At 41.5% G+C, this 15,971-nt stretch overlaps 1 protein-coding gene across 6 annotated transcripts in view; it reads left to right on the forward strand.

The window, feature by feature from the left end:
• The window catches only part of TMEM266 (transmembrane protein 266), an 89,306-nt gene that overhangs the window by 20,293 nt on the left and 53,042 nt on the right, over nucleotides 1-15,971 (forward strand). For 3 of the 6 annotated variants that reach the window (XM_040076982.2, XM_040076981.1, XM_040076983.1), the window contains 4 exons: nucleotides 5,636-5,821; nucleotides 6,919-7,019; nucleotides 8,013-8,118; nucleotides 10,154-10,342. In XM_040076982.2, the coding sequence (XP_039932916.1) occupies nucleotides 8,105-8,118; nucleotides 10,154-10,342 (203 nt within the window). In that variant the 5' untranslated portion in view covers nucleotides 5,636-5,821; nucleotides 6,919-7,019; nucleotides 8,013-8,104. The remainder of the gene's footprint in view (nucleotides 1-5,635; nucleotides 5,822-6,918; nucleotides 7,020-8,012; nucleotides 8,119-10,153; nucleotides 10,343-15,971) is intronic. The other 3 variants (XM_040076985.2, XM_040076984.1, XM_040076986.1) reach the window with 2 other exon arrangements.

Consider the following 15,971-nt stretch of genomic DNA (forward strand, 5'->3'; position numbering starts at 1 on the left):
TGGAGCTGTTGATGCCAGGCTGTTTCCTATCAGCATGTGCAGTGGCACATTTCAAAAGCAAGCTAATCCTGAGCTTCCAACTGTGAGCCCAGGAGCAGCGCCTGCACAATGTTGTGCCAGAGCCATTTACCCGAGCCCACAGTCCCTGTTGGCATCCCTGCGTCGTGCTGTACCAAGGGATCACCTCCCTGGGAGCCCTGTCTGGCCCAGGTGCTGCTCTGCGTGTGCGGCTTTGACCTCACATTCCAGCCAAGGTCCCCCAGCAGCAGCTGTGAGCAGAGCAGGAGATGCTCAGGCGAGCAGGGAAGCGCTGTGAGCTGCCAGCCCTGTGCCCAGTCCTGCCAGGCAACAGCTGCTCGGGGCTCTCCCTTACTGGGGAGGCCCAAACTGCGAAGACCAGACAAATCTGTAAAGGGACCTTTTAGTACGTGATTGTTCTGTTTTATTTCTTCTCTGGACTCAAGGACTCTGTGGTGTGGGGGTTTTTTCTACCACATGCAGGAAACTATAGATAACTGTGGGGATCACCAATTTATTACAGCTAAATGAGAGTGGTTTGTAAAAGGAAAGGGAAATGGCATGCTTGGAATTACTCCAGAGAAAGAGATCAAATGAATAATCTTCTGGCTGAATGAATGGCTGTTGTTTATTGAGGAGCTAAGAGCAAACTTGCTATTTGGATAGCCTTTGTAGATGAAGAGGTTTTGCACGTCTTTAAGAGCCAAATTGCCCTCAGTATTTGCTACAGTGTTAAACTTCCTCAAGAAGGGCCTCAGTGCAAAGAATACCTTTTCCTTGCCCTGTGGCATCTTCAGAATTAGCAAGGCTGTGGGTTGCTGCAGTACCTGCCAGACCTGTGCCTTTTCTGGAAAACACTGGGAGTATGTGGAAACCATGAATTCCAACAGGGCCAGTATACATCATGTAGCATGAACTCAATGAGCGCCCAGAGGAGCCCTGGGCAGCTCTTGTGTTGAAAGCCTATTGATGCTGGAGTATTTGCAGATCACAGAACCTGTCTGGAGACCTGCTACGCAACCCCTGCCCTCCTTCCTAGCTCCCATATGAAGAGAGAGCACAAGGAAGGAGTGTGAGTGGAGTCTTTTGATAACCTTCCCAAAAAGAGCAACTCCTCTTTTGGTTCTGGAAGTGCCATGTGCTGCACACCTGCAAGCTTCTTGGAGGAGGGTGGGCTTAACTGGGCTCTCCTCAGTCTGTTTTGGATTAGTCCTCCTCTAAAGGCTTGGTTCCAGCTACTCTTATTTGTTCTGTAGTCCAGATTTGCAGTACTGAAACGTTCAGGATTCAACCAATGATCATGTTGCATTTTTGCAGAGGTTATTGTAACTGTGCACAAGATCATTTTTCTCTTCTTTGGCCCATCTAGATTTCTCTCTAGAAAGTGTGAGTTAGACTTAGGAATAATGAGGTCTTTAGTTACATGATTACATGCTGGTTTTTTTCCTTGAACAGCATTCTGCCTAATTTCAGCTTACAGGATGATTCCACAAGGGGATAGAATTATGACTGCATGAGCAAGTGCAAATCTGCCATTTCCTAATTTGTGAATGCCTGACTTTTTTTTTTCCCCAATCGAAATACCTTTTATCTTTTTTTTTTTTTAATGTGGTGTATTTAAAAACTTTGCTGTCAATCCTTCCATGAAAAATATGCAAAATTCAGTGTCTTTTCTTCCTTGAAATCAAAAGCTTCTCTTGTACCTCTTTTCTTTTGGACACTGCATAGGAACGTTAAAGATTAAGGAAGTTAATTTGCTTTCTGTTTTCTGTTTGACATCTCTGCATTCATAATTTTTTGACAGATCTTAATACTTCATCAAATTCTTGTTTTAGAAAATGTATTAGGGAGGGTTAGTTTAATCAAAAGAATTTTTTTTTTAATATCATAACCTGTGATTTTTCCTGTTGGGGAAAAAAGAAGAACCAATTTTGTTTAACCCAAAGTAAAGGGAGTGCTGGAACCACGCCTGCAAATTTATCAGTTTTTCCATGTCAGAAGTACAAGCCGCTAGATTCCTGGAGGGAATGGTTTTGGCATACACGACCAATAAAACTTTCTAGATGCAGATGATTGGAGCTAATTAAAATTCTCAGGACAAAAACTGTTGTGTGTCGGAGTCCCGGGCATTCCTTTGGTCGCCCTGGAAGGTCAGAGACCTGGGCAGAGAAGTCTGAGACCTGGACAGGGGTCTGAGACCCTGGCACAGAGCCCAGAAAGACACTGGCTTTGATCTCAGTCCATGGGAGAGGCTTCCTACATTGCAAGATGAATTACAGGCCACAAGAGTGTGAAAGACGGTAGTTTAGCTTATCAGAGGGTGAAAAATCACAATTTCAGGTTCTTTAGTATAGAAGTAGATGGGAGCAAGATGGAAGATTTTGGGCGTTGTCTCTTGCTCCTTTCTTCTTCACTCACTCCATTTTCTGTGGTGACGGTGGCACAAAGTAATTTAAGGAGATTGCGTCAGAGTAAAGATGACCTGTTCAGTATAGGCTGTAGGTATTGGCAAGTACCTACATAAAGAAAGAATTCTTTATTCTTCTAAATAAAGAACACGTAATAATTAGTATAAAAGACAGCGCCCTCCCAGTGCAGGTGGAGTCGCCTGGTGCCCGAGCAGCTGCACAGACCTTGGATGGGCACAGAAGGAATTGTAAGATAAGAAAAAGTAAACAAAGCACGCAACCCTGAGAAATGAGAACTTGAAGACTCCGTCTCTTTCTTGCGTCTGGCTCAGGGCTTTTCAGAAGACAAAGGACTTGAAGACCACCATAAACTCGAGAGAATAACACTTGAGAGTTGTGATCCCAGGGGGCCTGTGAATTTCAGTTCTTGAAGAAATGCAACTTGATGTACTAGCAGTGAGTGATCACCTCAGGTTTGTGGTGATCCTCAGGATGATATCCATAGTATTCATCACCAAAAAATTTGACTTGGCTAATTCACAAGAGCTAAATGTATAAATCACTCTTGCCATTTTGCTTTGAAAGCTTCTGGAGTAATGTCTGTTTAGGTGTTTCCCGTACTCTTATTACTCTTATTTCAGATTATTTCTTTTCTTCCTGTTTTTCTGAATAGCTCCATGACCTCCTTAGGATTGCCCAGCTGGTACATGAGTAGCCATCATTTACATTTACACTTTAAAGTGTATAAGGGTTTCAATTTATAGACTGAAATAAGAATGTAACTTGTTTGCACAAAGGAAGCAAAATTCTGTGTCTTGATGTGGACAAGATTCAAAGTAAAAATCTCCATTATGACCCAGAAGGAGAAAAACCCTCACAGAAGCCATCCTCCTCTGCACCCGTTCTCCAGTCTCTTCCAGTCTCTTCAGTGCTTTCATGCCAGGCGTTTGCTCCAGCTCAATATTGCCGATGGCCAGGGCTCTCAGTAGTCCTTGAATATTTCTGATCGAAAGTCTTTCTGCTCTGTGTGCTTTGTTTCTTTGGCTGTGCACAATGCCTTGCCCTGCACTCTCGCTTTTGCTGACACAACTCTTTTTGGAGCTGTACTATGACCTGTATCAGAAAAGCCATCCTGCCTTCTTTTTTTTTTTTTTTTTTTTTTTTTTTTTTTTTTTTTAATGGATGGGGTGTGGGCAGAGGAAGGAGCTGGTGAGAACACAAAGCCCCACATTGCAGCCACAGAGGTGTCTCCTTACTGGGGCCTGTGGCATTTCCTTTGAATGCAAACTCAGCCTGTCCAAGTGTCTTAAGCTGCTATTGGGAGACTTATTAGAACATGTCAGAATTTGGTATTGTAGCTACCTCGTAAGGGCACAAACTTGGATACTTCAGTTAGCATCTGAATTTTGTACAGGGGCTTACAGATTCATGATAATATGCCTCAGAACATGAGCAAGTGCAGCAAACAGCTCTGAATCATGTTGTCTTGACTTCAGCTCAGCTGAATAGGGTACAAGTTAGTAGGGACTTTGGTGATAAAGGCTTAAATTTAAATCATCTTCCTACTCCCCACCCCCAATTGGGCCCACTACATTGTGACACATTTTGTGCCTAAATCAATGCTGAAAGCCATGGCTTTCATGCACCAGTGGAATATAGATTTTAGTTTTTTTGAAGTTTGCTATTGGGGTTTTGTTTTCTGTTTTAGCTTACAGTGTATGTATACCATGTGCTATGCTTTAGCATATGTTTTCCAACCTCTGTTCTATGCTTTTTGTTGTTTCAGCTGGATTTTATCTCCCATTAGCAAGCTCCAGTCGAGGTGTGGTGACTGACAGTAGAAGATTGATGTAAACATTAACAAATAAACTGGGGCAGGAGAGGTGCTGGGCAAGGCCAGCAGCAGGAACCTTTGCTCAAGTGCAGTGCATGACCCCAACACCTGCACAGCCAGAAGCTGTGAGCAGGTGCTTGCAGTGCCCCTGTACAGGAGAGGGGAAAATCACAGTCAATGCAAGGACCCCTTGCAGAAGCCTTGGGGAGCACTGGCACGTGTAGTGAGGGTGCAGAGAACAGAGCACAGCTGAAGAGCTTGGAAGGGAAGGACAACACCTTTAAGCATTTTGAAGATCTTGCCTCAGAAAGAGCTGAATGGTTGGGGTACAACTTCCTTCAGTGCTAAAGAGGGGTGAAGAGCTGAATCAGCTTGGCTGAGATTTGAGCTGTGATCCCACACATTTTAAGCTGGGCTACCAGTTGCAAACTTACATGCTTCCCATTAGATTGCACTGTCCTCTTGGTACATACATGATGTCATTTAGCACAGTGAATGTTTCTGGTTGTTACACTGCTTGAAAGGTTGCACTAGAAACTAGTGGGACAATTCCTTTCTGTCATATCTCCCTTCTAAACTGTTTCTGTAAACTTTGGAAACTGCTCCTGCTACAGCCATTTCACTTGGAAAACACACCACGGAACAAACAGAACTGCTGAACTCTCAGGGGTCAGGCATTGCCCATGCTCACGTGGCAGCTCAGTAAGTGCTGTGTGCTGCCTACTCTCAATTCTACAAAGTGGGGAAAACAGCCAAAAACCCTGGACCTGTTAGTAATTCCATCAGACGAGACTATGAGAGATGAGGCATTTTTGTCTACTGAACATTGAGTGTGTTAGGTGGGGAAAGGGCTGTAGGGAAAAATTGTCACTTGAATGGTGGATGGAATACCCAAAAGTTGCCCTCTGACTGTCTTTGTTGGTAGGGAGAAGAGCGTTGTCATTCCACTTTGCCTAAGGGAAAATCCTATAGGAATGCAAGCAGGAGATAAGTTTAAAAGAATAAAATTGCCCTGCTGATCCCTGCTGCCTTTAAACACCACTCAGTTGCACAGAAATTTCATGTGGAAATTGCAAGTGGTTTATGTTGCTATAAAATGGGATTTTTTAAAGGGAAGTTAAAACCAGATGAAGTGGAATGGATGGTAAGAAAATACATTTTTGCAGAATACCAGTATATGTTAAGATGCTTGTATAAAGCCTGGAAAGGAACATGGATCACAGTAATCCATTTAGGAGACAGATACATATACATAACCTATTGCATCTTTTTTGTCCACTTACTGACTCCACTTGTCTCTTCAGTTCATTAGATCAGCTACTACATTAGTCATTTTTACCAGAGCTTACTCACGTTTTGTCCCTTTTTGTTTCAGGAGGGTTGCAGTGAGTCCTTTGGAGAGCTGAGTCCCCGTCTCTCCTTTCGGGTGTCTCGGTGTTGCTCGTCTCAGCCCGGTGAGCTCCTTGTGTCATGGTAGCAATCCCTGCGGCTGCGGTGAGCTGGACTCTGCTCCCTGCAGAGGAGCTGCTGCCCTCCTGCCAGCGGCTCCTTCAGGCCTGGGGTGAGCAAACTTTACCTGTAGAGCTGCCAGCTCCAGCAGGAGGGAGCTGGCCTGGCTTAGTGCTGCTGCCGCTGGTCACATCCGGTTCAGAGCCCTGGCTGAGTTGTAAAACACAATTCTGTTTGATGGCAAATATACTTCCAGCTCTGGGAAAGCAAGAAACTGTTCTGGATGGACAAATACTTGATTTTTGTGTCCTGGCCCGTTCCCTAGAATCTTGGGATTAATCTAAACAATAAGATTTCTTAAAACCTAAATGTACAGTTTTTGTCACTGCTTTCTTTTCCAAGTCCTCTTTGGGAGTGAGATTGGGGTTATGAGCACTGTGCTCTCTCCTGAATAAATGGTGAGGTTTTACTAGGGTAGGAAGCTTCCATACATACATTTGTCTGTCTTTCCTCTAACGCCAGTTTCTGTCAGTCTTTTTCCCATTTCCTAAATCAGCTGTATCCCCATGTACTTTCTACTCTCCAGGCCTGCAAATGCAGTTAGAGCAGGATTCTCAGTTTTCTCAGTCTCAGAAGACAGGTGCACGGTGCCTCGTGCTTTGAACATTTTCTCATGTTGAGTGCTTAGAGCAACTGATTAGGGTAAAATTTTTCATTCAGAATTGTTTGGGGTTGTTTCTGCCAACTGAAAATGAGGTGCTAGGGAGCTAACGTTGCAAAATAAGCCCAAGTCTTACATTTTAGTTTTGTTGTGCTGGTAGGTGCAACAATTGCCATCAGAAAGCTCTGTGCGATTGAAATATTCATAATTTTGGCAGATGTTTTAGTTTTTTGCTGCCTTAGGGATATAGTAAATAAAATAATTTAAGGTGTACAAAGGCCAGGGAATAGACTCCTATTGATACTTGAATGGATATCAAATCAAGTTTCTGCTGTATTAGCAAAGCTTTATCTGAAAAACATTTGCTTCTTACTCTGCCTCTAGAAGCATTACAAGATTGTAAATAAATGGAGAGTGTGTCTTTCTAAAGTATGTGTAGTCTTTTGTTTTGAAGCTGTCCTCTTCATATGAAATTAAATTGCTTTTGGCTGACTTAGCTACCTGAGGAGGGTGATCACAGTGTAGAACTTTTTTTCTTGCATACCCAGGCACATTATCTGGAAAATGTGAAAATGCATTGGCTACATTGTGTGGTTTTGTAAAATTACAAAACATGAAATAAAGCTTTGGAAATGGCTCTACAAAAGACGTAAGTTCAATTTTACTTTTTTGTATGAAGTGATTGTTAAGGATCTTAATGTAGCTACATTTGTATGTCTCCAGTGTAAATGCTTGACTAACAATTCAACCTGTAAGTGACTCTAGGGTAAAGTTTTAGTATAAGAGCATTTTTCATGATCATTGGTGTTATTGTAAGTAATTCCAATTTGCCAGTGTTTATTTCTGTTTAATCAAAACAGAGTCTGTTTTTATGTTACTTTTCAAAATTTTGTAGCATCTAATCTTCACAATAGCTTCACAGGGTCTCTCATGAGTTTTAGGAGCTTTGGGGGGGGCGTTTTGTGCAGCATTCCTCATTCTTCCTGCTTCCAAAACCTGTGTATCAGTAGGTTTCATTCTCACAGGCTTTTGTCCTCTTTTGCTCTGGTGGCCATGCATTGATCCAGGTACAGGATGAGTGGAGATTTTGCCTTTTCCAAATGTGTTACTGGGTTTTGTTGATCAAAATACTATCCTGATAACAGCCCACCAAGAATGTTTGACAACATGATATAATTTTTGGAAGAGACTTCCTAAGATAGCAAAGGGAGTCAGGAACAGTTCAAATTGGAAAACGGGGAACAAATCCCCAAACTTTGCTGACAGTGTTAATGCTTATGTCTAGAAAGTATAAAAAATGGTAAGAAATTGTCTTCCAATAGAATTTACACTCCTGAAGCCATGAGCTTTCTCTGAAAATCCCCTTCCCCTTCTGTTCCTGATTATTTTCTTAACAATCTAGTGATTTAAAACAGTACCTGTGTTCTTATGGAATTATGTGTCTGCGTGTAAAAGTTAATGCCTTGTAACTTTACAGCTTCCTTAATATGGAGGAGTTAACCTGGAATAAAAACACTTTGAAAAAGAATCGTGGTGGGGAACTAACCTGTTAGACACATTTGCAATACCACAACAGAAGTCAGTGTAGCCCGTTGGATTTCCTTCAGCTGTGTTTCAGATAACTTTGTTTTGCTTCTCACAGAGACCTAATCTTGCAAGGCTAGAACTTTAATGCAGAGCAGCTGGAAGTAGTTAAATATTGGGAGCACTGCTGATTTGGTTGCATCCTCCAACATGACCAATCCTCAGTAAGTACCATGTGATACAACTTACTTGAAATGAAAGAGAACAGGCTGCTACCTGGAGAATAATGATGTGACATCAGGAAGGTTTTGTATTTGTCTGAAGAGTGTGAATTAGCAGAAAATTCATGAATGATGCTGTAAGCATGTCTGATGTGCTACTAACAGCAGTGGCTGAAAACTATTGTGTTATGTTTTTTTCAGATCTCTTTCTCTTTCTTTCTCCCCCCCAAGCCACCAAAGCTGCCTGCCAACACCAGTCTATTTGTTTTTCTTTTCCATCAAATCAGACTTTATCTGTCATCTAGTCTGTCTAAGAATACAGAAACTCAATACTGTTGGGGGAGGGAAGGTTGCACCAACCCATCTCCTGTTTCTTTTATAATACTGGAAATTGGATCATTGTATGCTCTTTCATGCAGAACTGAACCAGCTTGGACTTACAAAGGTAAATGTCCACAGGATGGCATTAAAGGTGAAAATGGAAGAAAATTCTTGCTAAAATTAGCTTGTACCTCTGGGTTTCTGATTTCAGATTGTTTACAGAAGAATACAGTTCTGTTGGAAATTAAAGAATCTCAATGCTTTCCATTATTAGTTACACATGAATAAAATAAAAGCTTTTAGGTTGTTCAAATAGTACTCCCTTTTACGTCCTTTTTCTGTCACAGTATGACACAACTGCAGCCTTTCCCTGCCAAATGCTCTACATATAACAGCATTTTACTTTCTTGGCCAATTCTGGCAGCAGTTAGCTCCTTTTAATTCAAGAATAATGTCCTCCATCTGAAAGAATTAGTCTAATGGTGAGACTGACCAATGAAAACTTTCAACACATAATTTTAGTTGCTTCACCCACATACTTAAATGATATCCTTATGCAAGGAATACCAGTTAAGTGGTCTTCCCTTATTTTCAAGAAAAAAAAATTGAACTGCTAATCAGGTTGCTTAAATTGTTGGAAGATTTGAATAAGCTTCTTTAAAATAAAACACAATTTTTGCAGTCGAATAACACAGGGCACTAAGAATTCTTTAAATATATCCATGTGGAAAAAGAGTATCTTCACACCTGCTGCAAACCTCTGACAGTAGCCTGGGATTTCTTCTAAAATTACCAGGCTTCCCTGGAAGAAAGCTGGAGAAGTTTGTGCTTGCACATCCTTGGACTCAAACAGGGGAAGCAGCTTTGCTGGGTGCTATGAAGATCAGCCCTTGACATGCAAGCTGTGTCTCACAGCCAAGTCATCCTGTGCATGCACTAATGGTAACAGATAAAATTCCTACAGAAGCAGTGTCTTGTTCTAAATGTGGGAGACATACACATTGTCACTGTTCTTACCTGCGTGGAGTTTCCAGTAGTATTAGTGGGCTGCTGTAAGAATACATGATCAGATTTAGAAGCTGTACATAACGTTAGTTAAGATCATCTTTGTGGAGGAGGCCATAATTCTTCTGAATCACTGTTCCCTTTCAGAACTATTTTGAAATAACTTAGAATTACCCTTTTTTAGGTAAATGTTACAAAGCTGCCATCCGTCAAAACTGTTTGAATCGATATTCAAATCTACATTGGAAGAGGGGTCTAACTGCACCTAGTAGTTAACAGCTGATTTGAATATAATAATTTAAAAGCCTAGCTGTTCATTGCTAACGAATCTAACTTAAAAAGCAGTGAGTCTTTATTTGGCATAGTTATGTGCCTTCTTTCTGTTTTGCACAAATATTTTCCTTTTGGGCTGATGCATTTTTTTTTCTTTGTTTACAGCACAGATATTTATATTTAGTACTTTTGAAGCAGATTCAGCAGAGTTAAATGTTCTTCTCCTTGGTGAGGTTTCTGTTGATGACAGTGAGATCTACTAAAGTTTGGAGAGATTTGATCTGCCTCTTTAATGAAAACACCTCCTCAATGACCTTGCAGAGGCCTTTTAAGTTGCTGGCTTGTTAGGATTCTATGAAGTTCTTGTCTCTGAATTCCTTTTACTTGCTTGCTCATTTATATTTCTTTATGTGTATATGTGCATTTATTACATTTTCAGGCCTACAATTGAAGGCGGTGTTTCGGAAGTTGAGATCATTTCCCAGCAAGTGGAAGAAGAGACCAAAAGCATTGCTCCTGTGAAGCTTGTTAATTTTGCTTATCGAGATCTACCTTTAGCTGCACTTGATTTGTCTGTGGCTGGGTCTCAGCTTTTGTCAAATTTGGATGAGGAGTACCAAAGAGAAGGGTAAGTACAAAGGGCAGACTTTTGTCGTGTCGTTTTAGGTTACAGGAATTTCATGGCCTGTAAAACAGGAAACCTTAAACTGGAGAAGTGCAGCCAGTTGTCCTTAAACTCTATGTAACATCATTGTCACAGGATGGAAGAGACCTTTTCTAATATCACTAATCTGACTGGTTTAGAGCTGTTTATCATTTTAACTGGTTCATAGCTACTGTTTGACTGCAGTCTGGAAGCTTTATCTCTGGAAAAACCAGATGAAATGCCTGGCCTGTCAGACAAGCAGAATGATCTGGTGAAAGCTCCCTTGAGAAAGATGTTTCAGGAACATGAGAGTTGTCTGATTCTTGTACATAACTGTACATCTCCTGACTGAGAGGTAGTATCTAGTACTACAGATTCCAGGACAGATAGTGTACTTGTCACCCAGTAATTTGAATTGTGTAGTTTGCTAATGTGAAAATGTTGGTTTTGATAATGTTCACAGTATATACATACTGCTTCTGTTTTCTTAGAATGCTGGTTCCAGGTTTATTGCAGTAAAAGATCTTAATAAGTTCATAGCATCTGCGCGAACATAGCCCAATGTCAGATTATGTAGCACTGTTGTCCTACAGGACATTAGAAGTCATCCTCGTGCCTGGTTCAGGCTTGAAGTGGCTGTAGGTAGACTGCTGTACTAAATTCTTTATGAAAGATTTGGGTCAACTGGAGAGAATGCAGAGGAAGGCAGTGAGAATGATTAGAGGCTCAGAAAACCTGCCATGGAGTACTGATTGAAATAACTGTGTTTCACATGAAGAAGAGACTTCGAGGGGAGCTTCTAAGAGACTCCAGTAAGAAAGGGAACAGCCTGTTACTGATCTCCAAGATGTCTAGGACAAGAAATAGAAAGCCTGAATTGCTGCAGAGAGTAGTGAGGGCAGCAAAGTGCTGGGGTGGGCTGCTGGTGTGTGTTGGAAGAAGGGGATAGAGGTACAGTTGCTGGATGTCTTCAGGAAGATGCATTTGCCGGGAATGATAACACTATGTGTAACATCCCTCGGGACAGAGATGGGCTGAGCCCTGGTGCCTGCCCTCCCTGGTTCTGTGCCTGCTCTTCCCCTGGGTGTCACACTGAACACAGACCTACTCACCTGTAAGGTCCAGGGAGAGCATTTCCCAGTAAGCCATACAGAATGCTCACTGCTGAAGACTTCAAAAGGCTTTATGTAAGCCTTCATTTATTAACAGCTCAGTGTGTTTTAACCTGCGCTCTGCAATCAGCAGAGACCTGCTTGATCTCAGCTCAGCAGGTATTCTGTATGGTACTCAGGAAGCAAGGCGTGGGGAGGGCTCTTGCTTTTAATTTCTTTCCAAATTGGACTTTATGAGACTTCTCCAAAAAGTTGTTATTCCAAACAAGGGGAAATACATTTTGAGTAGGTTATATAAGTACGGTATGACTGTAACATAAAATACCCTGCGTAGCAAAAGAGGCACTTGAAAATTAATTTGAGTATGCAGGTGTAACCCTCAGGCTATTTTGGTGTTGAGTCAATATCAGTTTCGTTCAAATATGCGTTTTTATAGATTTTTATGATCTGAAACTCAATTCTTCACTGTGCCAAAGGGCACGGGTCTCTCACTGTAACCATTTAAGCACCTTTGCAGTCTTTTTAAGCATGGAAGTAGACTTGTCATTCTTTTCCTCAGCAGAGATCTCTCCCTTCACTCACACTTCTTTTGTGGCTTTGTCAGTCTGAATGGAAATAAGCAGGTGCCCTGCACACCTCCCAGCTGTAGAGTACATTCTCTGAAGAAAGTTCACAGCTTAAGTTTGGACATCCCAATGCATTTTCGCTGAGTGTGTTCATCTGCCTTGTGGGAATGGTGGCTTCTTCCTTTCAGAAGCATCCATGACAATTGATGCCTTGTGAAATTTAGGGGAAGAGCTGGGCTTCAGAAGCGCAGCAGCAAAGTAAAATGCTATCCCTGTGCCACCTCCTGGCTTGGTTGGAACTATGGTTTTATGAATGTGGTGTCGTTTCTTTCCTATGGCCATATTCATTGTGACTGCCTTCAATCCGAGTGAGAAGGAGACAGGGTGAGTCAAATCAGTTTGGTACAGGAGCTGGCAGCCACATCTCCCTTTAGTGCAAAGAGGGGAGTGTGGGGAGGGCAGCACAGGAGGTGGCAGAAAACGGCAAAAATGCCTGTCGTTTCTGCCAGCACCCGTCTTCGTGACTGAGGCTCTGTTCCCCCAGTGCTGCTGTGCAGAGGCAGGTGGAGATGCCAGCAGATACTGCTAATGCCAGAGAGTAAAAGATTCCCTTTTGGAAATCTGCCTTTTGTTGCAGACTCCACGGGTTACCCTCTGCATGCATTTCCCAGAGAATATCAGGGAAGGTGCCAGCCTGCATGGGCCAGCACGTATTCTGTGTGACTGATATTCCAGATCTGCAGCTGATCTGGGCAAGCTGGAGTTGTTCAGATTGCAAGGCTCTGGCACGTGTCCGTGCTTGCCACAAGCTGCACCTCTCCACAGCCCTGCTGGACAGCATAGTTGTCCACAGTCAGTAGTTCCTGGTTACTCTGGGCATTCAACAGTAAGTCTCCATTTCCTGGCATGGAGAAGCAAGAGAGACATCAGACTAGAGATGAACGAGAGCGCAAGAACGGATTCTTCTGATGTAATGGTTTAGTCGTGTGCACCCCAAGGTGCACACAAGGTTTTCCTCTACCTTTTCTTCTTTAAGGCTACAAGGTGTTCAGGGTCCATGCACAAATTTGACCTGGTTGCTACCTAGAGGAGATCTTGTTTCATCTGAGGGAATATTTCTCTTAATAAAGCTGATCCTAATAGGCCATCAGGAATAGATGGGTCATTACCCACGTTGTGTGCCTGGAAACTCTCAGATGACATCACACGAGCTACCCCTCCCACAAGAAAAGAAAGAAATGAGAAAGAAAAGGAAAAAGGAAGTTATGGTCGGTCTTTAACATGTTAGACAAACTGTATGTAAGTTGACCTTCCTATGGCTTTATTACTGGAATAAAAGTCTTAGTTTGAGCAGTTTGATAGGTCTTTGCCTTTTCATATCAAATTCTCAGGGCAGTCAGTTCCTGTCTGTTGGTGGTGTTGAAGGAATTTTGTGGACAGTTTTGTCAGACATTTAGATGACAATGCTGATCCCTGTCCTAAGCAACAAAGAAAGGGCTGAAGATTAGAGGCACATTAAACCTGTCTCTGATGTACGCCTCTAAGTAGTGAAAGGGTAATCAGGCAAGAAAAACCTTTCTGCTCTACCTGAAATCCTCAAACAAAATACAAAACGTGTTGTCCTGAATTTACTGGAGAGGCTGTGGCTGCATTGAACTCAGTTTGCATGAAAAGAGTATGCCAACATTTCTTTAAGGAGGCTAGTCACCCAGAAAGGTGAGATGATTTTTAAATGTTAACATTGCTTTAAATGCCACTCTCAGTTTCTTTTTTTTTTTTCCCCAATCAAGTATGGTGTGTTTCAAAAAACAGTTTCTCTCTTCTGCTTTATTTGCATCAAGTCCAATAAAAGTGATGGAGAATAGCAGAAAAACTGACATGCAGAAAGTAATACATGGATAAGGAAAAGCTCTCCTTCCTATATTTTCTGTAAGTTCCAGTTAATAGGTATCAATCACAATAAATTATTAAAAAATTGACATGCACTGCAGAGTGTATTTTATTGTGTGACTATGCAGAGACACAGTGAACCTCTCGATAAAGATCTTTGTTTATTGGAGTTGAGAAACAAGGGGGCATGAGTTGAGAAATAAGAGGTACACCAACTTTTAAATTATTTGTTGTATTTGTTTTAAATTGCAGCTCTTGATTTTTAATGTTAAACATTTGAAATATGAAGGTGTTTTCAAATACTGTGTTTTACATCAAAAGCTGTAAACTTTATGAGTTCACACAGTTAATGCAACTCATTTGAGATTAGCTGTAAATAGTCGTGCTGTTGTAATTTAATAATTTATGATCATCTGTTCATAGCCTTAGATTTGTTTGGTCACAGGTAGAAAGTGCATTAAACAGTGGGAATGTCAGAAAAAAGAAAACCATAAGGAGAGAGAAAGGAAGGGAAACCGAAACTGAACAGAGATTTACAGAGATGCAGAAATTAACACAGAGAAGAGTTGTTAGCTCTCATTTTAAACTGGTTGCAGGACTTTGCTGGTGGATGTATTCATCCATCCAGGGGAAAAAAGATGTATGTTCCTTCAGTCTGTCTTCTGTAATTGTACCAAGTAGATGCCATTATTTTGCTTTTTGCATATTGCTTTGATTTTTTGAGGTATTTTTCTCGTGCTTTCTACAAAACTTAAAGGTTCTTTTTCTAAAAGAACTTGACTAGATTAAGTTCTCACATCGTTTTCTGCTTTCCTTGTCTTTGTCTGTTGGCATAATTAAAAATAGTCCACTTTCAGAGAAGTTTCGTGCACCTCTGCAGATCTTGGATCTGGAATATTGGTGAATAATGAGGTCCAAACCCAAGATAAAGTACAAAGATTTTGGAGGGCACAACTATTTTATGTAGTGAGCAAGCTCCTATTTACAAAAGTGAGTTGTAATTTAGTTTTAACTGCCAGTCATAGTCTGAATCCAGAAAGATGGTGCAAAATCCTAGCGTGAGGATGCAGTGAATGAGACTGGAGTGCTGATCTGTTCTTTGTGCAGTACTTTATCACTGCTGCTCTCGGTGTTGTGGTCCAAAACAGACCTGCACTGCAGCAGAAAAGGCACATTCAGCTCAACAGAACCTCTGAGGTGCCCAGCTCTTCAGTAGAGAAAACATGAAACTTTGAGCTATGTTACAGAGGTGTTCAGTGATTTAGAAATTTCTGTTTCTGTACACAGCCTTTTAAGTGTTTCTCTTGGTAAATTTTGTTTCCAGAGTAGCTCATTACTGTTTTTATCCCAGTACCTCAGTGCTTTGAGTGTCCCCCCTGTGTCTTTTATCAATTGGTAGAGAGAGCAGTATTGTAAGTAACACAGAGAATTAATTTTCTAGCTCAGCGATTTTAAGAGGTTTTCAGTCTGGAGATATTTCTGTATTTTTCCAACAGAACTTGCTTTTTCCAGGTAGTTTTTGAGGATAGAAATGTAGCGTTTGTAGCCCACAGATCACTGTTTGCAAAGCTCTTTATTGGAGACTGGAAATGACATGAGCCTAATTTGTCTGGCTTGACACTGGAATTAGTTGTCTAAATTGGGGAAGATATGGCTTGGGGCAAAAATTGAAATATGGATAAGCCAGAGGACCAAGGGGAAATGTGGAAAAGAGGAATATTTGTCTGGAAGGCAGGTCTGTAAAAAACATTGGCTAAATGCTGAGCAGCAGTGTAAAAGCAAATCAGATCTTAGGATTGCTTAGGTAAAAGAGCAGAGAATAAAAGAGAGGCCATTGTTCTGCCTCTCTGTATATCCAAGCTTTGCCCACGTCTTGAACACAAGTACAGTTCTGATCCCTGTCAGAAGGGATATGGTAGATATAAAAGAACTGGAAAAGAATCAAAGAAAAACAGTGATCAAAGCTGGAATACATCTTCTGTTGGAGATTACTATGTAAACTAGGACTCTGCAGTCTGGAAAAAAGAAGGTTGACTGAGATTT

Source organism: Hirundo rustica, chromosome 13 (assembly GCF_015227805.2).
Source record: "Hirundo rustica isolate bHirRus1 chromosome 13, bHirRus1.pri.v3, whole genome shotgun sequence".
Lineage (NCBI taxonomy): Eukaryota > Metazoa > Chordata > Aves > Passeriformes > Hirundinidae > Hirundo > Hirundo rustica.